The sequence below is a fragment of the Aplidium turbinatum genome, chromosome 3 (genome assembly GCF_918807975.1).
Source record: "Aplidium turbinatum chromosome 3, kaAplTurb1.1, whole genome shotgun sequence".
NCBI classification, from domain to species: domain Eukaryota; kingdom Metazoa; phylum Chordata; class Ascidiacea; order Aplousobranchia; family Polyclinidae; genus Aplidium; species Aplidium turbinatum.
The window spans coordinates 6,855,558-6,879,091 of NC_137474.1; the positions used below are offsets into that span (position 1 = coordinate 6,855,558).

General features: G+C 36.4%; 1 protein-coding gene across 1 annotated transcript; it reads left to right on the plus strand.

Moving 5' to 3' along the window:
- The first annotated feature begins 6,464 nt into the window (after nucleotides 1–6,464).
- LOC145767269 (uncharacterized) lies at nucleotides 6,465–20,812 on the plus strand. The gene is made up of 9 exons (XM_082579060.1): nucleotides 6,465–6,601; nucleotides 7,687–7,764; nucleotides 8,393–8,484; nucleotides 10,549–10,641; nucleotides 12,450–12,624; nucleotides 13,295–13,460; nucleotides 15,434–15,598; nucleotides 16,241–16,343; nucleotides 17,348–20,812. Exons 1-9 carry the CDS (start codon nucleotides 6,514–6,516, stop codon nucleotides 17,960–17,962), a joined length of 1,575 nt encoding a protein of 524 aa, XP_082435186.1. The 5' UTR covers nucleotides 6,465–6,513; the 3' UTR covers nucleotides 17,963–20,812.
- The last annotated feature ends 2,722 nt before the right edge of the window (nucleotides 20,813–23,534 follow it).

Sequence of the window (23,534 nt, forward strand, 5' to 3'; positions counted from 1 at the left end):
GTAAAGCAATTGTCTAATATGCCGAAAATTTCCAATTTTCTACAAAATTACTTTCAAAGAATGGAACTTTCAAAAACATGGAACAGGAGATATCATTTGAATATAGTTTTTTAGGGGGCTGTAGATTGAAAGCATAATCAAGCTGACAAAAGTTCATTTGACTTACAGAATTGCAATATTTTTTTTTGATCACGAAACAAAAGAAATTTACAGCCCTACTTTCTAGGTAGCTATGTAATTTGTGTAGGTTGGTTATTATCTACCATGCTTTGTCGTTTTGCAATTTAGAATTTTAAAAACTGAGATGATAGGTCTAAGACAAGTGATGCCAAGCAAACTAATCTTTCTTAATTATGGCACATTTTCCAACAAAGTCCATTTTCTTTGCACTTCAACTTTCTATTGCTGATAATTTACATCGCTTTTCAAGCAAAGTGTAGTTTTTTCTTGGAGACATGGTATTGTCTGCTTGTAAAATTTTACAGCTTTTTATAGCACGTCTTCACTACAAAATATTTTGAGCATGCAAAGTCACAAACGATTTGGTGCTTTTCAATAATTTTTTTACGGTAAAAAGGAAGGGCCGTTTGTGTTTCCAATCCTGTAAACAGTTTGAGAATTTTCAAAAGATGAAGTTAGTGCAGTTAGAAGTTAGAACAGTGCAAAGATACATTTTGTGGTAGAGTTTTTTGATCTTCTTTAAAAATGTGAGTTTTTTTTTCTTTGACTTTTTCTCTACGAAATGATATCTTTTTGCATTATGTAGCCTACTCAATACTCATTCACACAAAGAAACCTAAAGAAAGATGTTCACGCGACCAAGAAGAAATGTATTCAAGCAGGCCACAAAAACGAAAAGAGGCAAAATCTTTGTGAGATTTTTGACATGCATGGGCAGTTGTTTGAGTAATGAGACTGAGGTAGGCCTCATAGCCGTACGAGCCAGGGGGGCAGGGGGGGCAGCCGCCCCCCCTGTTGTTTTAAAACGTCGCGAATTCGGGCAAAATCTTGCAATTATTAGGGCAAAACTTGCTATATAAAGCGCTACAAAATTGCATAAATTAAGAAAAACTATAAATTAATATCTTTTACCTATCAAACTAAGTACAGCCTCTTATTTGCACAAGAAATGTGCCGCAAAATTTTCATTTGGCACTCCCATATTGATATATTGTATTGCATGGTGATAAAACTGCAGTACGAAATTCATTTAACCAACTGCATCATGCCAATTTGGGCAACCACCAAAATATGTCTCTAATACTTTTGTGAAACTGCCCAAATCAAAACGCAAAATTTGCTATATAGCTAATTTTATTAATTTTCACAAATGCATCGTGTTGATTTGGGCAGCTGAAAACATGAAATTATTTGATGAAACTGATTAGTCTGTTTATGCAACTGCCCAAATTAGCGTGAGGCAGTTTCCCCAAAGTGAACAAATTCATTAATTTTCCCATTTACATAACTACATCGTTTAGATTTGGGCAACAAAAAAATATGAAATTGCAGTATCTGATCATAGTCTATTTATAAAACTGCCCGAATTGGCATGATGCAGTTGCCTCGGCATCAACATTTACAAAGTCTTTAATTTTTTTCATAATATCCATAAATGCATCATCTTGATTTGGGCAACTACAAAATATGAATTTATATAAATCTGGTAAATACTTTTATAAAACAATTCGGGTGGGGAGGTCACAGTACTTTTTCAACCATAAACGAACATAGCTAAGCAACACCACAACATTAAACAAAAACATGTTATACCTGTTAAAAGTAATGTTAAGGTGTTGCTTAGCTTTGTTTGGTTACTTTTATAAAAGGTTCTGCTACTATTCGGCGAGTTCCCTATTCGGCGAGAGCCTTTTTCGGCGAGTTCCCTATTTGGCAATTTTTTGAAAATCCAACGACGCCTTCTGCAAATCCGATGATTGAATATTATTCAATATTCAGACATTGAATCAATGTAAATACGTACTGCTAGGCTAATTGGGTTTTTTGAATCCTACGTCACCGTCTGTATGCAAACTTAGAATATATCAAGCTTAGTTATTTTTGTCATCAAATTACCTAGCCTAACTATATTTTTAGAAGTAGTGCTGCCAGACCTTTTTATTTTTGTACTAAAATTCGTATCATCAAAACTACTTTAATTGATTGAACAAAGTTTATTTGAACAGAAGTAGTATGTCTGTGTTTTATTACATTTAATTATAATTTCTTTATTGTTATGTACTTTTTTCTGAATCTGCATGGTCCCCCTGAGCCGGTTTCCTGCAATGTTTATTTTTTGAGTCTTTTATGACATCACAATTGAATATTTAAGCGGTGTTGTTTATTATTTGTGGTGTGTAAAACAATATTTGTTACTCCTACTTACCATGCCAAAGTGCAGAAGCATCGAGCAATGCACAAGCAAGGTATCTTCAAAGATGAATTCAGTTGTTCTATCTTGATTACTTTGGTAAGAAATTCTAGCTAGCTTGTGATCAGTGGTGTAACCAGGGGGTGGGTGGGTATTGCAAAGAGCGAGTTTTGCCATTACCAAACATTCAAATATCTCAGCCAGGAATTAACAACAAGAAAACATAGAAAATTGTAGCTTTATTTCCGAAAAATGCCAAAGAAAACATGATCTTATCCTTTTGCTATGCCACCGCACAGTACCATTATACAGGAATATTTATAACCACATTTTGTTGAAAATACTCTCAGAATGCACCAAATTCAAAGTAATTTTTCAAAATTTTCTGGGGGAGGCCCCCCGGACCCCCCGCTGCTGGATGTCGCCATAACCGAAACACGCTGTCAAAATCCCCCCTTTCAAAATTACTTGCTACGCCACTGCTAGTGATCTTGTTATGTTAGTTTTTCACTGTTATCATGCACCGCATACATTATATTTGGGCAATTTCTATAAAAGCGTGCACATTTGGGCAAATTTACGTTCTCCCCCCCCAAAATGGTTTGGTCTCGTACGGCTATGGTACGCTTACAAACGTCGGAGTGTTTTTGGAACCATTGGAATTCCAATTTGGTATATTTGCGGTTTTTCAAAAACCTAACACTGAGTGAAATGCATTTAGTTTTGGCTTACTCTACCAGAAAGCTACTCCTTCAGAAATATGTCAATAATGTTTAAAAACAATAAAATTATTTCAACCTGAGCTGCAGTATGGAGAATGATAAGAATGATAAATCTTGTCAACGATAAACGCGCTTTGCGTCACGTATGTAAGCTTAAGAAAAATGTAGAAGCGGCTTGAGCTAAATTTAGACGCAACTTTGCTGAAGTTGCAATGCGTTTCTTACTTTTGATTTGGCCTTCATTTTAAAACGTTCGGTTAAGAGTTCATGCTGTTGACAACATCATTTAAGACAGTTCTGACGAATTCGTTTTAAGCACTTAATCTAAATTCCAAATTTTGTAAACGTCATCTGAGCATATGGGAATGTAGTTGGTATTGTAACTATGGCGATATGATAATGCTAATATAATTATTATTGTTATACAGTTTATCACAGCTGCACAGGTCACGTTGTTCAAAAACAAGTAGGCTACAGCAAGGATGCCAGCGACAAATTTCCAATAAACTTAGATTGTGTGCTAAAAAAAACCCAGATGAGGCAAAAAAAACCCAGGTCCAGAAAATATGTAGTAAAGCGGTTAAAAAAACCTGCGTGCGCTTTCAGCACCATTTTTAAATCATTACACAGAAGCCTCAGAAAGCTACAAATAGTAACACGTAGCCTATATATATATAATTATACAATAAAAAAAACAATGAAAACTATCAATACTACAAAAAAGTGCTCAATGCTAAGCAAAAAAGCAAAGCAGAGCAAATTAAATCAAATATAGTAATTAATAACTATATTTGATTTAATTATACAATATACATGCTTATGTTGGTATGGTAGTTAATATATATGTAATATAACTATATACAAAAACAAGAGCTTGGTAGGCCTATGGGCTCACAGCAAAGATTTTGGTTCAAAATTACCTTTATGGTAAAGCGTCTAGCTAGCAAGGTTCAGTGCGTGTTTAACCAAAATTTCTAAAACTGACTAGACAAAACCAATAAGGTTAGTTTTGACTTTTGAACTAAACTTTTTGCTGTGTGAGTTGTAGACTGCGGCTGAGGAGAATCATCATGCCTGCTTACTGCTTGGTGTACAACTACGATAACTTGGTACTTAGCAATAAACCCTGCTTAGCCTTTTTCATTTGAACATAATGTTGAAAAGAATAACTCAAATTCACAATAAGTAAATGTTCAGTAACACAAATAGTTGTATATACTACTCCAATTTTTAGTCATCTACATTTTCATAAAGTTGGATCATTTCTTTAGCATCCTGTAGGCTACCTCACTGACTGCAGTAGCTGATGCAAAAAAACATTACCAGTAGGCTACCTTATCATTTTTGTGTTGCAGTGTGGACCATTTATCGAAGATCCCAGTGCCTTAATACCGTGCAAGCTCTGTACAAAGTTAAAAACCAAAAAAACCTAGATTTACCTAAATTTGAAATAAAAAAACTTAAAACCCAGATGTGGTCAAAAAAACCCAGATCTAGGTGGAAAAACCAAGGTCTGGCATCCTTGGGCTACAGAAATTGAGAAACTGAGGACGTTATTTCATATTAATGGCATTATGGAATCACAGTTCAAAAATCACCATCAACCTGATTTGCAGTAGAGATAGGAGCTGATCTTTCTTTGGTCAATCGCGCATGTCATCAACTTCGACGTCGAAGAACCTCTACTCAGTTTTGCTTGCAATGGCGGTAAAAGCTAAAGCGTATATTTTCAAAGTAAAAACAAAAAGCATTTCTTTTATTCTGGAATTAGTTTTTTTTTTAAATATTAAATTAGCAAAGAAAAAAAAATGTGTTGCATAATGTGAACAAATGCTTGAGAAAGACTAATGTATGATAGACAGATATTGGTTTGCATCAGAGACTGCGTCAGAAATCAAAAAGTCGACAACATGTTTAAATAAGGAAAGGTGGTCATAAAATACACACAGTCCTCTGTTGTTTGGTCAGCAGTTGCCAACCATACAAATCTCTCTATTGCCTAGTAATTTCAATGTTGGAAGATATTAACCTAACGTTCTGTGGGATGTTGCGTTGAAGCATTGGCTTTACCATTCTCTCTACCCATTGTTTGCATAGCAGTGTAAAAGTATTCTCCCGACCTCCCGTAAATAGACAAAGGCGTTTCTGAAAGTTCAAAATTTTTGTTGGTAATAGCTTTTCTTCAAGCACCCATAGTCACATTGAGGCTGGCACTCAGGCGTGGCCTCAGCAGTGGATGCGTCAAAAAGTCTGTTCTTATCTGAAAGTCAATCAACCGTGTAGGTTGCCTCCTAAAATAAGGAATGGCGTACGAGTAGGCTAAGCCAGAAGCAACATCAAGCAAGATTGGATGCAAAATGTAGTTTCCAGAATGAGGCTATAAGGTTGACATAAGCTGGAACTACGATTGTTCAACAATTTATGTCAAAGCTCTGCGTGGTGTGAGGAACAACCAACAAATTTTCTTTTTGAGTACGGTTACAATTTTATCGTATTCAACCACAGGTAGGTTAAGCAGATTACGCTCAGTGAAGCGAATAAGAGAGCTGGAATTTTAAGTGAAACAAAGTTTCAAGGCATTGTTCACTGAAGTATAACGTTTGAACATGCAAAATGTCATTAAAAAGATATTCTATTCAATTGTAATTTCAGACTAGAAGCAAACAGGCATCACTTTTCAAGTTTTCACTGCTTTCAAAACAGCAACTCCATTGGAGCGAACGAGCCACTTGCCTCGATAAATTTTTTAGAGAGGTTTAACAAGAAATAGAACATTCATCCAAGCTACATTGTATCACAACAGAAATACGGTAGTTGAAGTCAGACGAGTGTCAATGATAGTTAGAAGTCAAGCGCACGCCAAGAGCTTTTTAAGTCAGGTTTGTATCAAACATGTTTTGTTGTTTTTTCAAGATGCAGATATAGCATTGCCTATAGAGGTTTGATCACGTTAAGTTGTAATTTTGCAATTATTCTTTTATGGAATTCAACAATTTAATTAACTTTTTTTTGTGAATTTTGTTTTTTGTTTCAAACATTCTTTTCATGGATCCTGGGTCTCAAGGTTCAACGGTAAATTAATCTAGGAAGCAGTGACGTCATAGCTAGAAAGAAAATTTTAGGAGCCCAAAAGCAACTGTGAGGGAGACGAACATCATTCCACTTGAATTATAATGGTGTAAAACATTATAGTGGCATTAAAACATTTTTTGGGGATGCAAGATAAAATTTTGGGAGGGAGACTGCTCCCCCAACTCCCTCCCCCGTGGCTACATCCCTGCTAGGAAGCCCACAGGCCCACGACTACTAAAATGCTTTTTGTCGCAGTAATTAAATCGGTTTGCAAAACTGTTTCACTGCTGCAGGTCGAGTTCAAAGATTATTATATTCATAAAAATTACAACTGTTAAAAGATCTTCAATGAGGTCGAAATTCAAAAGTCGTTTTGGAATAGTCTCTCATCACCTTGTCATTGGATTGGCAACACTGATCTTTTGTCTTCCATGTGGTGAGTTCATAAGCGCGATAATTGGCTGCAATTATCCTTAGAGTTATTGCTTGTTTATAAAACAATAAAGTTTTCTTTTGCATAAACTTGTTATAAAATCAGTATTCTGACTTTTTTTAAACTAGGCGATATTAACAATAATATTAGTGAGGCCTTGAACCTTGTACACGAAATGACAATTTTAAATGCACAAATAGTTCAATAATTTCCTTAAAACATTTTTAGCCTTATAACATGAACGATTAATACGTTCATGTTAGCAGTTTTTAATGTTAACAAAATTTTTTTAAGGCTTCAATTCAGAAATTATGAAAATTAATAGACGGTAGCCTATTGTTATTAATATCAATTCAATATGATTTCAGTGATTATAATACAATGTAAATTGTAATAAAGTAGCGTATCTAATTAATTAGCGACTACCTTTTAAAGTACACGTTGAATCGAAAAGAAATAAAAATTTATCAAAAGTTTCAGTCTTTTTAGAAGATTTCATCACCGGTTACAAGACCATCTATGATTGTTACCTTGACAGAGTCAACTCTGATTGAAAATCAACTAACCTGCCAAGCAACTACGCAGAATCTTGAAAATAAACAGTAGCCTAAATCTAACTTGCCTACATGAATTTATGGACGACATTTTTCATGGAATTTTGTAACTGCGTATTTCAATTACATTGATATTCTTTTGTTTAATTAGTAGAGTATTGGCCAGCAATTCATCATCAACTCGTATGCCCATCAATTACTGAGCGATTATAGCTAAAAACTACATTTGTGTTTAAATTCTGTAGGCCTACTTTTGTCGTTAAATAGGTTGGTTTGTGTGATTGTGTCACTTTCCAACCCCGCAAATTAGGCTACGCACTGTGATGATGGTTATCCTTCGTCTTTAAGGATGATGGTCTTCGCATAAAACGCTAACGACGAGGCTCATGCTTGCCAGGAAACCTTTGTGTCTAGTCTGATAATTCTGCTGAATGCTGAATAAGATTCTTGACACCAAAAAGTATCTTTCTGCATTAAAAAGAAAAATCACTCCTATATTATCAAAAACCTAAACGGGAAAACACCTTTTTTAAGATGCCCAGACAACGCAACCGCCCCCTCCAGATCCGAATTTCCCACTGGTAGCCTTTCCTGATCAAGAAGCTATTGTAGGTAAGACAAATTGTGTGTATAATTGTGGGTGGTGCTTAGTGCTATATGACGGATCCAGTCAGTCGCTCGGAAAATATTTTTGTTTAAGTTTTGCTGATGACCGTTCGGATTTTGCGCTCAGTCATGTAGCCTACCACTCGTGAGTGGCATCCTCCAAATGGGTCAAATGGGAGTTCAAAAAGATGTTTGTGTCCTAAAACAAAACAAACAGTAGCTGCTGTTTAGTCGTCTTCGCGGTGTAGTTCGGTAAAAGGTCACCCTGCTTTGGTAAAGAGATAAACTCTCGATTTCAGAAACTCAAGCGAAGACGACGATGCTTTTTTGTCAACAATACAGTAAGGCAGTTAATCTGACTTGCAATAATTCCGATAGCTGTCCGACTCCCAATTATTTACAACATAAAGCGCAGTGAAAAAATCAGAGGTTTTAAATTAGAAATTGCCGGAACGGACTTCCAAACATTGCGCAGTTCTGAGTAAAATTGACAGATTAAAAGGAGGTTTAGTATTTTTAATGTATTGGTAAGAAACCTGATTTCCGATTAGCTTTACGTTTGTAGGCTATAGTTGTACCACAATAGTCCGTGGGGCGTGGGGTATTATTGTGTTAATAAGTTGTATTGAAACAGGTCCAACTGATCAAAAAACCTACGTGACTACAGTTGGATTAAGACCAGTTGGTGTGTCGTCTCGGTTTAATCCTGTCACCTTCACAGATGCTGTAAGTTCTCTTTCGTCTTTTATAAAACCGTAGGCTAGTCGAAATGTCATACACTTTACGATTAACTTTATGCGTGCTTTATGTAAGAAATTTTACTTTAAAAAAGTTGTTATCGATAAAAAATGTTAGGTGAAAACTTGTTTCAGTTTGTTTATTAACTTACTGATTTTAAAACGCATAGGCCTACTTGGAAGAGTCATACTTTTAGAACTATGCTTAATTGCTTAGTAGGAATAGGCTACACTTACCGAACAACAGGGGCTCCGAGAGGGGAGGAAGTCGGGTAACTTTTCCCCCCTAGCATGACATGGAAAGGAAAAACGAGTAGTTTTTCGTTTTTTCACGTTTGAGGGGCCCCATTTTTGCCACTACAATAATAGTGTACCAACATAAAAAATAAACAAATTTTTGAATAAAATAGGCTGTTCCAAGTATTTTTCGATCATGTTAGATGCTACTTCAGATGTTTCTCATCAAGAACAAATTATTCTTGTATTAGGCCTACGGTAGGCTTTGTTAAACTGCTTCAAGACGTAAAATTTGATGCTGTTAAGTCCACTGATTTCTGCGTCATTAAAGGGTTTCTATTGTTTTAACTTGAAACCTGGTGCTGCTGCGTTTGGCTAAGTGTGTAGCCTACTATTTTTGCTTGACCAACTGAACCTTGACTTCAAAAACTGCGTTGGCCAGGCATATTGATCCAAGATGTCTCGAAAGATTAAAAATGTTCAAGCAAGATTCAGTTTAAGGTAAGTACACTCGTTTTTCCTGTGGTCTGCTTATGGATGTCATTGCTTAAATTTGGTTGGAGTTCATAGTGTTGTCCAGATGTCATATCATTTTTGGAGTAGCCTAATTGATTGACTGTAGGCTAAGCTTGTGTCTTTTTCAATTGTAGCCCGGCCAGATAGGAAATTCTAAAGAAAGCTGTCTCCTCCAAGCAGTCTACTTGAGCTTGCTACAGTTTTAAATCTATGCTTCTCTGCATTTTGTGGTTTACCGTTCGAAACAATATTCACTCGACTAACCTATTTGTACAGCGATAAAGAACTGTTCAATGGATAGCTAGATATTCAATGAATAGTGTCCGGCCCGATAGTTCAGTTGGTTAGCCAGTGCGACTTCGTGAACGAAGAAGCTTCAAGATCAAGCAGCGCTAGTCCGACTCTCTGAGTGTGTATTTGAGCAGCGCATTCTGAGGACTGCTCTCAATTCAGCGGCATCTAATGAATGGAATAATTCCCCGGCAACAACACTTCAATAATCGGAAAACTTCCTTCTGTCAATCTCGGTAACCGGCCCTGCGGCAAAAGCCTCTACAAGTGTGCAAAACTTCCAGAAATAACCTATTCAAGGCCTTGTCAGTCCAAGGATAAAAATTCAAAACCAAACAAACAACCAAACTAATAGCAGCTACACAGCAAACCTGAGCTGGACGTCAAGGATTGCCCAGTCACCAAAATCAGTGTCGGATATGGAGAAGTATGTGTAGATGTTGATATATGACAGGACTATGTAACAGTACATGACAGTATGTAATTTGTGAGGACATTTTTAAACACTGGCTAAATGTGCCAAAGGCACTGAGTATGAGATGTGCAAACCATACAACTTTACAATTTTTTCTAGACAAAATAGTGAACAAACTTAGCAACTTTGCTGTAAGTGTAGTCGAGTGATTTTTGTTGATTTTCACACTGAAAGAAGTTTTTTTTTTCATATTGATACGTTGTTAAAATCTAAATTTAAAAGGAATTCAATTTCACGCTGAAGAAAGAAGGCCAAGTTTAGTTTAAAACATGTGATGCAACGCATGATACAAATTCGTTGCTTTTATTTTTTCTGAAAAAAAAAAATTGGGGCCCATTTTACGTATTGTTTCCCGACCAGTCCTGATTTCTCTCGGAAGCCCTGCCGAACAATACAAACAAACCAAGCACAAACAGTGCGTTTTAACAAATGGAAAACTTTAATCATATGACACACTGAGGTAGGCCTTCTCAAAATGTTTCATTTCTCGTTACGAGAATTCAGTCGTAAAATCGGTGTCAATTATATTTGCAGGCGGCTCCTTATTATAGTGGTGGTGCTGGGTTACCTGGATATGTTGCCATTGATACAATTACAAGTAACCAAGTGTCGCCAGAGGTTCTGCTGGTGAGTTGAAACTATATGTACAATTGTACATGTAGTGCAAAATTTCATTTATATTATTTTGCTTTTGTACAGGTCTTTGCCAGCCAAGCTTGCTATATATTTTTAAATTGCTATTATTATTATTTTGCATTGCATTCACTGTTTTCACTAACAAAACTACAGTATCTTCGACTTGTCGTTTTTCTTTAGTCATTGCAACAAGTCGAAGAAACTGTAGTCTCCATCTTCCAGCAAAACTACAGTAGGCTACAAGCCACAAAGAAGCGTGCTCTGTAGCCAATTCCAAATAAGGGCTTGGGTGAAGTAATGGGTATAGGTTGATATGATGTGCCTCTTCGCAAATAGTTTGACAAATTAAGTTGCAATAACAAATGGATTCGAAATCAAACAAGATTACGGGATATCGTGATTATTATAAAAAAAAACTAAAATGGTCGTGGGCAGGTGATATAGCAAGGCATCAGGACAACAGACGGACTAACAATTAACAACTTCGACACCCTGAAAAAACAATCGCAAACGAGGAAAACCAAAAATGAGACGGAGAGACGAGCTTGACAAAGAATGTAGAATAACAAACTGGTACATAAAAACTCACGATCGACTGGATTGGCAAGAAAGGAGAGGGTCAGCGGTGGGCTGCTACAGGCTGAAAATGATGATGATGAATGGGTGTATGTATAATTTTAATTTGTTAAAGTCCATGGCTTCTATTGATAGAAAATGAAGGAGTGTACCAGCAAACATCAATAGGATTGGCCCATGATACAAGAAAAAGATCCACAGAGGATACAAACTGATATGAATAAATCAACAAGTGAATAAAAAAATAACAGTAACCTCTCAAGTACATGTAGCTCCACGCAAAGTAAAATTTGCATGACTTTTGACTCTTTTTTATTTCTTTAAAAATAAGGTCTAAAAAGACGTTATTGTCTAAAAAGAATGTCTAAAAAGACATTATTAAAAGTAACTATATGGACAGTGGCCAGTGTTTCGATTTTCCGATCTCTTCAGCGTAGTAAAACAAAGGCGAAAAGTTGTCTTGAAGTTTTGAGATGATGGTTTCTAAGAGTGATTTTAATAAGCCAATGAGAATTAATTAATTTTTAATTTCGGACTCCAGCGAAACGTAATTTTAACGCCAATTAGAAAGAGTGATTTTTTTGAGAAAAGTTGTGCTAAGCAATGAATGAAATTTGTTAAAAAATAAAAACTTGAGAAAAAGACAGGAATTTTTCACTAAGGTAGGACATAACAATCATCTGAGGTGGATCTAAAATACAACAAATCAGATACTAGCGGCACATATAAGTATTAAGATTCAAAGAATATGAAGAAGTGTACCAGCAAACCCTGCAGCTAGAATTGACCCATGATACAAGAAAAGGATCCAAAAAGGATACAAACTGATATGAATAAATCAACAAGTGAATAAAAATATGGAACGACACTATAAGCTAGAGTTGCTAAATGCCATGACGGCGTTTTTTTTCAAATAGAAAAAGATGTGGGGCAACTGCGTCAAACTAATTCTAATCTAGTTTAAATTCTGCGCTTTAATTTGTCAAAACTTGGGCAGTTCTAATTGTAATCTACTGTAGTCTAATTATAATCTAATTCCGAAAAGCTAAAGATGTTCTAGTTGTCCTAGTCTGACTTGTATGTCTACACATACTTCTGAAGATTTAAGTGTTATTAACTAAACTAAACGATTATAGACGTGTTTTGTATATCACAAAACACAAATAAACAATTACGACAGCACAACCACACTTCCATTATTCAGTTTTAGTTATTTTTGCTAGGTAACTTACCATGTTAGATACAATATGGACCAGTTGCGAGCAGTAGCAACCGATGAACTCATAGCATCTACCATCGGAAATTACCAACAAGTATCAGAAAACGTTGGATCTTCCACATTTGACCTGTTTAGTTTTTATATTTTTGAAACTTCAGATGAAAACTTCGAATTCTCAGGTAAGACCGCAGATGTAGGCCTACTTATTGTTTTCACAACATGTTATGTTGAATATTTGCCATGCATGACCGCTTCTGATGGAAGGTGGAGCAATGGTTTTAACTTCGTTTCTGATTTAAAACTTTAAATCAGCTGCAGTTTATCATAAAACGTTACCATGCATTTTTTTTGTCGTATTCAGGCTTTCACCCGGTGGTTGAAGTTTTAGATTAAGTGGACGGGAAGGCAAGGGAGCCAATCTTCGTGTCCACCTTCAGGCATGCCTTTAAGTGTCCTGCCACAAACACAGCCGCATGCTCTTGAACGGTGTCGAACCGGCGCCCTTTCGATTGCCGTTCCAGGGTTCTCACCACTCGGCTATGCAGCCAACCATGCATTGATTTTATAGGATGGGAAGGGGACAGGTTGTTCATTTTGGAAATAACCTCACCATAAAACAAACAAAGTAACAGATTTTGCAAGTACCGTAGTTTTAATATTAAAGTTAGGGGCGTTTGCGATAGGGACATGGCACCCCAATTTGCTTCTATTTTTTGTCATACCAAAGTTAAATTTCTCTAATTCTTCAAGGCTAAAAGTAGTCTATACACTTGGAGTGAGCCCGATTTAAACTAAATAACTCTAGTAAACTTTTAGAAAATGTAACTAAACTAAAGCAATGTATTTTAGGTGATAGCTTATGCGACAAAACGGTGTTTTGCAATGAAAGTCTTTTGCAATGCACCGAAACTCTTAATGGAGTCACCTTGCTTTGCCAGTCACTATGCAAATTTGAATATTGCAAAAATAACGGAACTTGTGCGCAGGTAGATGCACGTTCCCAACCAACTTGCACGTAAGTAACCTCTGTTTTCACATGTCCTAACCTAAACTTTTCAGCTAGAAAAATCCGCCCTCTCGACATTGATTCAACGTCTGCAGACGTTGAATAAATGCACAAAGGGTGAAGTTTGCTTGCTGGGTTGCAGGAGACTGTAGGCTTTCTAACCGACTAGGCTGTTACGCTTTTTACATCGTTTCAACTTCGCTGAACATTGAAGCGATGTGAAAATGTCAATTTTAGTAAAGTAGCTAGGGTCAACAGCTAAGTTATACGTTTGTTGATATTATGAGCAAGAACAAGCTACCGGTAGTGTATTAGTAAAAGTATTAAAAGAAAGCAGACCGCATCTTATACAAAATCATTCTGTTGGAATGGGTTGGTTTCATCTCACGAAGTTGTTGGACGTTTAAAAGTTTATTTGTATTTTTGGCCATCAAAACGAAAACAATTCGTGTCATACAAGAACTTTAGCTGAGCAACCATCTATATGTCTTATGACAAAGAGCTGTGACTTTTCAATTTTCATATCATGTTCACTTTTTGGTTCTTTGCAGACATAGCCTAATGCAGGGGTCACCAACCTTTTTTGCATGCGGGCCACTTTAGCACTAAGGAGAGCTGTGGCGGGCCGCACTAATAAAATTTTGGGTAGGTTGACTCTTATGTTAGAAAAGAACGGATTTCGTATCCAGTATCCAGCGTTACATGTTGTTAATATTTATCTTAGGATACCGCAGCAACAAAATTAGTCGAACAATGCTACTGCGAGGCCAAACTCCTTTAACAACACTTTTGACTTAATGCCTAATAAACGAGGCCACTTGTTTTGCGCACTTGTACCAGCGAGGCGAGCGGTTTCATTAGAATATTCATCGCCAAACAAGAGTGGTGTTGTCACTTCGCTTCACAAAAAATAACTTGCAGTTAACAGTTTCAGTAAACAAGGAAATGTTTGACACATCGCAATGCAGGCAACAATAGTGACCTGCAAACATATCAGTCAAAAATAGGCTCCAATACAGGGAAAAAGAAACCAGGCACCATGAAACAAACACTTGTGAAAATCACCGAACAAAACGTTTCTATCGTAACTCATGAACAGTGTTCCCTTTAAAAAAGCAATGAATTGGTTTTTCATCCTTTTTGTGAGAGTCTATAAAACCGTTTTTCTTTGATTAGTAGACAACTGTCACTTGCGGTGCTAACCAGGATGGCAAGAATTGTTGGTTAACAACTATTTTGCCAACAAAAACTTGCATAAAAGGAACACTGCTCATGAAACATAATAACTGTGAAACGTACAATAGTGTTTACATGACATTTACAAACCTAAAATAAGCAACCCTATATGCTCGATCACATACAATTGCGAAATTCGAAAACAGACGTTTTAATCAACCATTGGGACAGTGTGGCTGGACATCGCATTGGAATAAACGACCCCCACCTAGAACTATAATCTGATTGGTCGGTCGGTGGAATCGGATGCAAAGCGAAAATATGCTTTCCGGAAAGTATTTTTTGCATTCATGCTCTTTAACTCCTCAAGAAAAGTATTTTTGGTTATACTTGTACGCTGATACCTTCCGCGGCCGCACATTGCAGCGTGGCGGTCCGCCAGTTGGTGACCCCTGGCCTAATGTATTACAACATCTCTTGTTGATGTATACAGATAGTAAAGTTACCAAGTTTTACATTGATACAATTATTAGGCAAGATTCTGTGAATGTTCAGCCTTTCTATCAACTAGGCTAGCTAAAAACTCTAAAACTTGAAATAAATAGAAAAAAACAAAAAAATGTCGTGGTTTGTCATTTTCACCTTTCTATTCTTGCTTACCTTTATCACTTTAGTATTTCCTACTTACTACTGCATTTGCTTATAAGTAATTTTGCGGAAACACACTTCTAACCAAATGTGGTCGAAAGGACACAAAAGTAGATAAATCGATTTGTGTTAATGTCAATAACGACATATACTTTCAGATGTCTTTCAAAGGCGGATGTCTATTACCTTGGAGAAACTTGCCAGACCCTAGTGGCCTTGTGGATGGTGATATTGGTTGTAGTGATTTGTTTCTTCTTGATAGTGGCTGCTATTGTGATAGCTTGCTGTGTCTATGCTGCCAAGCGACGACGAAAAGAAAAAGAGTGAGTACAAGATAATGATTCGGTCAATTTGGTTGTCAAACATTCAGCGTTTCTTGCCCTGCAATATATAAAGTTAACTTAATTCATTAATCAACGTTGGTTGGACTATCAGTGTGTGCGCTTGCCCAATGCATTTCAAGGTCAGGTCTCTAGTGACTCTACTCAGCAGCAGGAACTACAGTAGCCTAAAACAGAATATGTAGCCTACAGTAATTGATACACAACAGAACTTAAATAAGTCGAAACTTTACTCTGTTAATTGTGAGACCGAGTCTGTGGTAGTAGTTGAAAGCCTCTAAGTTTTGAGAAAAGCTTTATCACTCCAAAGTTAGAGATTTCTACAATCGAACAATCAATCAATTATTCGGTTTTGGTATCCGTTTTGCGCTTCTTTTGTATGTTTCCAAGATAAGTTTTGAAATGAATGTTTACACAAAAATAAAATAGCGTACATTATTTAGTACATACGTGTTTTATCTTTTCGTCAATTGAAGGTTTTTGTTGCCATTTTATGTGTTATTTAATGAATTTCTAAAAAAAAATAGATTGTGTACTAGACCAAGCGTCACTTGTGATCCTTCCGCATTAAAAGCGTGCTTTGAGATCCACAAGCAAGATCAACTTATGACATTTCATTTGTAGAGCGGAAGAAAACGGAGTTGAAGATATAAAAGCATTCACCAACAAGGCTTTCTATTACAACGAAAAAAGTGATCCACCAGATATAACGCGAAATGGATTTCAGGTAGGCCTTGGATGGTTCCACTTGACTTCACAAATGACGTCACTATCTATTCTCATTGTCACCCTGCCAAGCATAGCTAAGCACTGGTGACGGCTTTTCAATAGTTGTATTGAAAGTACTTATTTATATTGAGTTCTATAAAACAATTATACAACTCCCATCTGCAAGGCTTTTATGATGAATGTTGTTTAGCTGACTATAACACAATGACCCGATAGCTCAAATCTCCTACGTCAGCAGTTGTGAACTGAGCAAGCGACAACTGAGCAAGTGACAACTGACTACTGAGCTAGCAACATTTGACCAAGTGGCTGAAATTGGCAAATGATAAAACTGACCAAGTAACAACTGAGCAAGACAAAACTTGGCATATCACAAGTCAGCAAGATTAGTTCGGCAAGTGATGACTGATGACCAAACAAGTCCGACTTGAGCACGTAAATCTCACTTGCTAACTTGACAGTAGCTGAAATGTAGGCTACTTGCTGAGTTGAAGCACTTGCTGAGTTGTCGCAATGTCGCATGCCGAGTGGTCTGACGATCGATAGCTCAATTTGTTAGCGCGTGACTTTGTGAACGAAAAAGCTTCAAGATCAAGCGGCGCTGGTTCGACTCTCGGAATGTGCGCTTGAGCAATGCTTTCTAAGGACTGTTCTCCATTCAGCGGCACTTAATGGATGTAATAATTCCCTGGCAACAACACTTTAACAATTGGGAAACTTCACTCTGTCAATCTCGGTAACTGGCCCTGCGTCTAAAGCCTCTACAAGAATGCAAAACTACCAGGAATAACCTATCAAGGCTTTGTCAGTCCGAGGATAAAGATTCAAAACCAAACCAAATAATATTTTGTCAACACAGGGAACAATTTTTTTATGTTGCGGAGGACTTATGATTATGAAGCACGTGAAAAGATATAATTTCTTTAAAACTTTGTATTTTTTTTAATGGTTACACGACCCATGTTAAAAACACAGTTGCAAACCATTTGCGAAATTTAACAGGAACGAGAAGTTGGCGTGACTGCTCTTGCTGCTGCACCTCGATCACGCTCACGTACATCAACTGACGGACGACATCATCGGTCTCGACGTCACCAGAAAGGCGATTACTCGAGAAGACGTCGAAAAAGCGACAGCTACGATCGACGTCACAGACACCACTCAACCGACACCACAAGGAGCAATAGCAGCGTCAGCAGCTTTAACGACAATGATAGCTTCAATGGTAGTTCGAGTGAAGCTACGACCACAGCCCATTCTTCGTCTTTCCCTACTGCTCATTCTGATTCAACATCCGGGAATTCTTCTATTGACGCTAAACGTGCGTCAAATGCTATTTCCAATGAAGCTAATTTCTCTGGAGAAAATGATGTTGATATCAGCTTGAGAGATCAAGGTACTTCTCCTATTCGCTGGAACCCAATGCCCCAGCCCCCGAAAGCAGCACCCAGTAAAAAAATGGGCAAAATCGATATCGCAGATAGAAAAGGTTGGATGCCAAGCTTGGGGCCTCAAATGTTTGAACTAGAAACAGGAAATAATAATGATGCAACTTTGCCCAGTTCCGCTAGAGCGGGTGCACACTCACCACCGTATGTTGCCGATACCGACATATAAACGCATGCAAACAGTGACCATCAAACTCAAAATTAATTTTATGACTTTTTTCGTGCAAAGATGTTTAACGAATGCTTAGGATGAGAAACAGCAAAGAAATTGAATGAAATAGAAATTGAGATTTATTGTTACTAGAATATTCTTTTTTATCGTATCCAGGCTTACGCCGCGTAGTTGAAGATTTAGAGTGGACGGGAAGGTAAGAAAGCCAATCTTTGTGTCCACCTTTTGACATGCCTTAAGTGTCCTGCCAAAGACACAGCTGCATGCTCTTGAGCGGTATCGAAGCATCGTCTTTTCGGGTGCCGTACTAGGCCTCTCACCACTCGACTACGCATCTCGACGTTTGACGTCACGCCACCCTGGTTTGACGTCGTGGCCATGGATGTTGGCCTAGCCTTCAATATAAAAGGACAAACTAGCCTCCCAAATAAATGTTGCAAAAGTATATATGCAGTAGGTTGTAAATATACTGTTAATGATACTGAGAAACTCTAATTCTATTACACTTTGGTTTATTTGCAATCTACAGCATACTTTTTCAGTTTAAATTACTCAAATGTGTTTGAGCCTTTTTTTATTTGTATAAATCGTTGAAAAATATCTGCAACCTTCTCTAATCTTTAGCCAACCTTGCATCAAATTTTTAACATCTGCTATATGTCAAGACTTGATTCAAAGTAAAAATTTGTTTACCACAGCAATAAAATCGAAGAATACCGACCAGAATACAACGTCTGTATTCCTTTCTTTGACACAATTACTGTTTTTTGCTCTTTAAATTTTCACGCAACTTTGACGTATAGCAACAACGACTACGACAAACGATTGTCCATTGGTGCTTTTTTTTAATAAATTGTTGATGTTTGTGTTTTACTGTGGAAGTGTATGACATAAACAGAAGTTAACTAAATTCTAGTTTACTGTGTATTTTAAACTACAACAATAAAGTTTTTCACAAAAAGCGTAAATATTTTTAAATTTTTTTATTTGTGTGTTACCATGTTCATTGTCCAGTGTCCACATCCGCTCCCAGCAACTACTATTTCGCTTGCAATTTCTAACATGTTATCCTTCAGGCAAACTGTTTGAGAGTTTTTTATGTTGTTTTATCAAATACATTTTAATCGCATTGCGTTATTGTTGTATGTGACTATAAAATTGTAACAATAACACAGGAATTTGTTTTTCAAAAAGCTTCTACTAAATTTACATACATGAAGATGCTTATCACTGCACAACTGCACATCGTTTGTCGCAATTTGCTCTTTTTATTTCTACTCGCATAAAATCAACGGTTTACTCTTGTTTGTGGCCAGTGGATTTTCGACTGTAAAACAACGTTCATACAATTAAATATACTGTATATCTATCAAAACATTTATTGTACTTTGTACTAGCTTTAGCTTGTCAATGTCATTCATAACTGTGGCTATAGGGTTAATCCATCTAGAAAAAATCGCATTTTTAAATGGTTTTAGCGTCTGCTCATGTTGAATCGATATAAAAAAGATTTCTGTTCACTGAAAAGCTGTGGCATCGTATAAAGGTCCGTTCGATGCCATAATACAGGGCTGTTCAAAGTACGGCCCAAAAGCCAGTGACGACTACAATGTGTTTTTATACAGTATAGCTTCCATTTGTTGTGCGATGTGTTATTTTTGCACGCAGATAGACCACGCACATAAATCATACCAATTCAATTTACAAGTTTTTTAAAACTAACGATCCCATCACTTTCAAAATGTACAGCAGTCCTGACATCTCTTGTCAGCAGATTCAATGAGTTCTTTTTTGATTTTGCGCAATCGCTGATTGGTTTCCAGCTTATCTGCAGCTGGAGCCAATTGCGATTCACTACGACGCCGAGTGCCGTAGTCGAAAACAACATAGTTTTATTACACTTTTTTTACCAGTATCTGGATGAAACCAATTTTTAAGAAACGCATACGTCTGCAAGTACGCTAATCTTGTTGGAGTTAACATATTCGTGTGAGCTGAGTGAGCAGACGTTGTAGGTTATAAACTTGAAGAAACAGCTTAAGATCGAAACTGAGTTACTTTCACTTGCATGATACACTATTTTACACTTACCTACTATTACTTTCAAGCTAGCCTTAACCTGTGTATGGCAATCGTATCACTTTCCCATGAACACAGCTGTGTTTCACAGGTTTCGGAAAGTTTCGATTTCTGCTAGATATGCAAATAATTTATGTCCCATTGTGTGTGAACAAGAAAGTACTCAAGCTTGCATATGTTTTGTTGTAAAAACATTACGACATTAAACAACGCAATGTTAATCAGATATATGTATTTTATAAGATCATCATGGATTTATTAGCTCTCTGAGTGGCACTTCCGCATCATCCAATCTGGCCCTCGTGGAAAAAAACTCTGGACACCCTTGGGATAATAGCTACGCATTGTGCAGTTGTAAATAATTTCCAATGTGACTTCAAAGATTTAAGTCAATAACTTTCAAAGTGGATTTTTTACCTCAAGTTAGGACAAAAATTCAGATTCTGTTCAGTTGTTCTATATATTACGAGGCAAAGTGCTGGGAACTAAATGTTTTTGGTTTTGGTATGTACATTAACTACGTAGTTGCATGCTCAATCCGTGGGCAAGTAAACAAATGTTTATCAATGCATCATTTCATGCTTGTTTGTGCCTTACTGCAATCTTTTCAAATATTAATCTGCATGGTAGGCAAAGCAAATGCTATAGAAGTTAATGAATAGCTGGTTTAAACATAACAATATAATGTTTCTCAGTATTTTTTGATACCTATCAAATGTTTTTATTTTTAAAAGCTACCAGACAGCTATGATGAAAACTGGTTCAAAACAGAAAATACAAGCTTAGAAATACCTGTAGCAAGTCAATTCAATTTTCATCCTACTCTCGCGTAGGTTTTATTATTAAGCTATAGCCAATTAGTGTTTTGATTTGATCTTTTTCAATTCTTACAGCTACTCTACCATACTGACCACTCAAAATTCTTGAACCTAGATCCTGTCATAGCTTCTAAGCCAGTATGAGGAGAATATAGGATCTCTGCAAAATCACTAAAGAATGGATGTTTTTTCCATCTTGTGTTGGATGCGTGATCATGGAAAAAGAAAACCATACACGTAGGGGCAGGGCAGTGAAAGCACATTTCGAGTTTTATTGTGTCTGAAGGCAGAGTCTTCTTACTACGGAGTGGTACTGGTGTTTTAACTTGGTAGACTGCGTATTCAGTTCAAAATAATATTAATTAACCTACACTCTTGGTTATCGATAGCCAGGGCCGTGTGAGTTACATCTCGCCTCCTCCCTCCGGAGATCCATTAGTGGGCCCCTAGGTTCAGTGATTGCTTTTAAAAATAGGACCAGAAGACGTTTAGGGTGGCAAACTCTTTCAATGTAGGGAAAAAATGAATTCATCATTTCAGCAAAGAGTAAACAACTTTTTTAATGTGACAGAAAAATATAGTTAATAGGCTATGCGACAATGCAGAAAGGGGTCTAGAAAAAGTCTGAAAAAGACAGAGTTTTAACAAAGTAAAATTTATAACATAAATGAACAATGCAATGCAAAATGTCCAAATAAGTTAAACGGAAATGGGGTGTGGGGGGACTTGCCCTTCAGAAAATTTTGACAAATATAATCCTGTTTTGGTCACTTTTCAGGCATTTTTAGAAGCAATATTTTTCTATCAAGATGCACACTTTTTGTGTGACCAAATTTATGAAATTAAAAGTGGATTGGGGTAGAAGTTTTGTTTAAAATTAAGTTAGCTTACCATTTCAAATTTTTTTTATTTACAACCACAAAAGAATTTCAATAATTTATTCCTTGAAAGTTTGTATAGCCTAGTGTATTGTAGCCTTTCAGCAGGCTAGAACTCAGAAAATTTTACCTGAGGTGTCTCCACCTTTACATATAACATTTTCACTGCATAATCTATCTCGATTCATATTGAAATTTATCAATTTAATTATTGTTAATTCACAAGGCTATTTGAGTGGGCAGTGTTTACTTTGAAATATTGCATTATTTTGTTAGTTTTTTAGACACAAAACACATTTCACTCCGTTTAATCCCCAACTATGCTTGCCCAATATCGCCGAGATGAACGAAATGTGGTTGAGCAAGCGTAAAATAAAAAGCTGAAAAAACCTGCATGAACTAAATATGGGTGGCCCCCTAGTTACAGATAGGTCTCCAGTCGTAGTTTAAAAAGCAGTAAATATGGCCTTGCACGATTTAATTAGCTATTGATCATCGAGCTCCTGTAGTATTTATTTATTTTTTAAAGAGTAAAAAAACATTAGACAGAGTAACATGAGTGGACCCCTAATCAACCGTGTCACCCACCTTCCCCGGTCGGGGGGTACGGAGGCGGTTAACACGGCCCTGTCTCTGTAGCATTTTCTGGATAAAAAATTTCCACAAATTATTGAGTTAGATATAAGATAAACGGACAAAATCATAAGTTCAAATAAAATTGACCTCTTATCCTAAAAAGAGCGTGACTTAATCAAAACTAGATAGTTTAAATCTATTTTCAACACTTGGTATGGCATTTCAATGCTTGTTTGTTTATTGTTTTGGTTGCAAAACGTAAAAAACAAACAAAGGTATTGTTATTTATCTTGATCAGCAGAAAATAGATTATTTTGTATCAATTGTGGTACAATGAACAAAATAATCTTTATAATCATAATATGTTTTGTTACAATATGCATGAAATATGTTCACCTAACAAGTAAGTGCCTTTTTGAGAAACTAATCTTTCTGTGATAATTAAAGCATTTTTCATGTATAACTTTGCACTAACCTACGCTAAATTTAAAGTTAATAGCCTAAGCTTATTAATTCTCATATAAACAAATTCAATTATTTTTCTTGTACTGTAATGTAAATAAGAAAATCGGTTTTTTATGTCATTACATGTTTTTAGATGCCCAGGAATCGAATGCGTTTCCGCTTGTAAACTTCAACGATTTTCCTCCTTCGATAGGTAAAGATATTCAAATTTTTCTTCTTCTTTTTTGCATAAAGTTGCTTTTAAGTCGACTATGATCTATAGTAATTTTTCTTCAGCAATAAAAAAGCTACTTTTAATATCAAAGCTAACCTACCAATAACAGATGGCAATCTACAATAGAACTTTGCCTTCGTCGCAAAAAGAAATGACAACGTAGTTTTTGATACAATGTGTTTTTTTTTATATAAATGTCTTGGTTTGAGGCCCAAAGATCTCATTGGTGCCGGGCCCAAAATATCCTCTCAACGGCCCTGACTTCAATAATTCCTTTGTTGTTTTATTTCACAGGCAAAACAGCACAGAAGACTTACGTCACAACCGTTGGATTAGTACCAACTTCTGTGTCGAGTGTATTTGATGAAGCAGCGTTTATAAATTCGGTTTGTTCTGCACACTGTCATATCTTAGTTAGCCTACTGCAGGGTTGAAGAGCACAACTAGTGAATTATTTTCTCAAATTTTCAACTTTTTACTAGTCAAGTAGCCTGAGCCAACCTTTTCTTTCACAGCTATTTTGGGAACACAATTTGTGT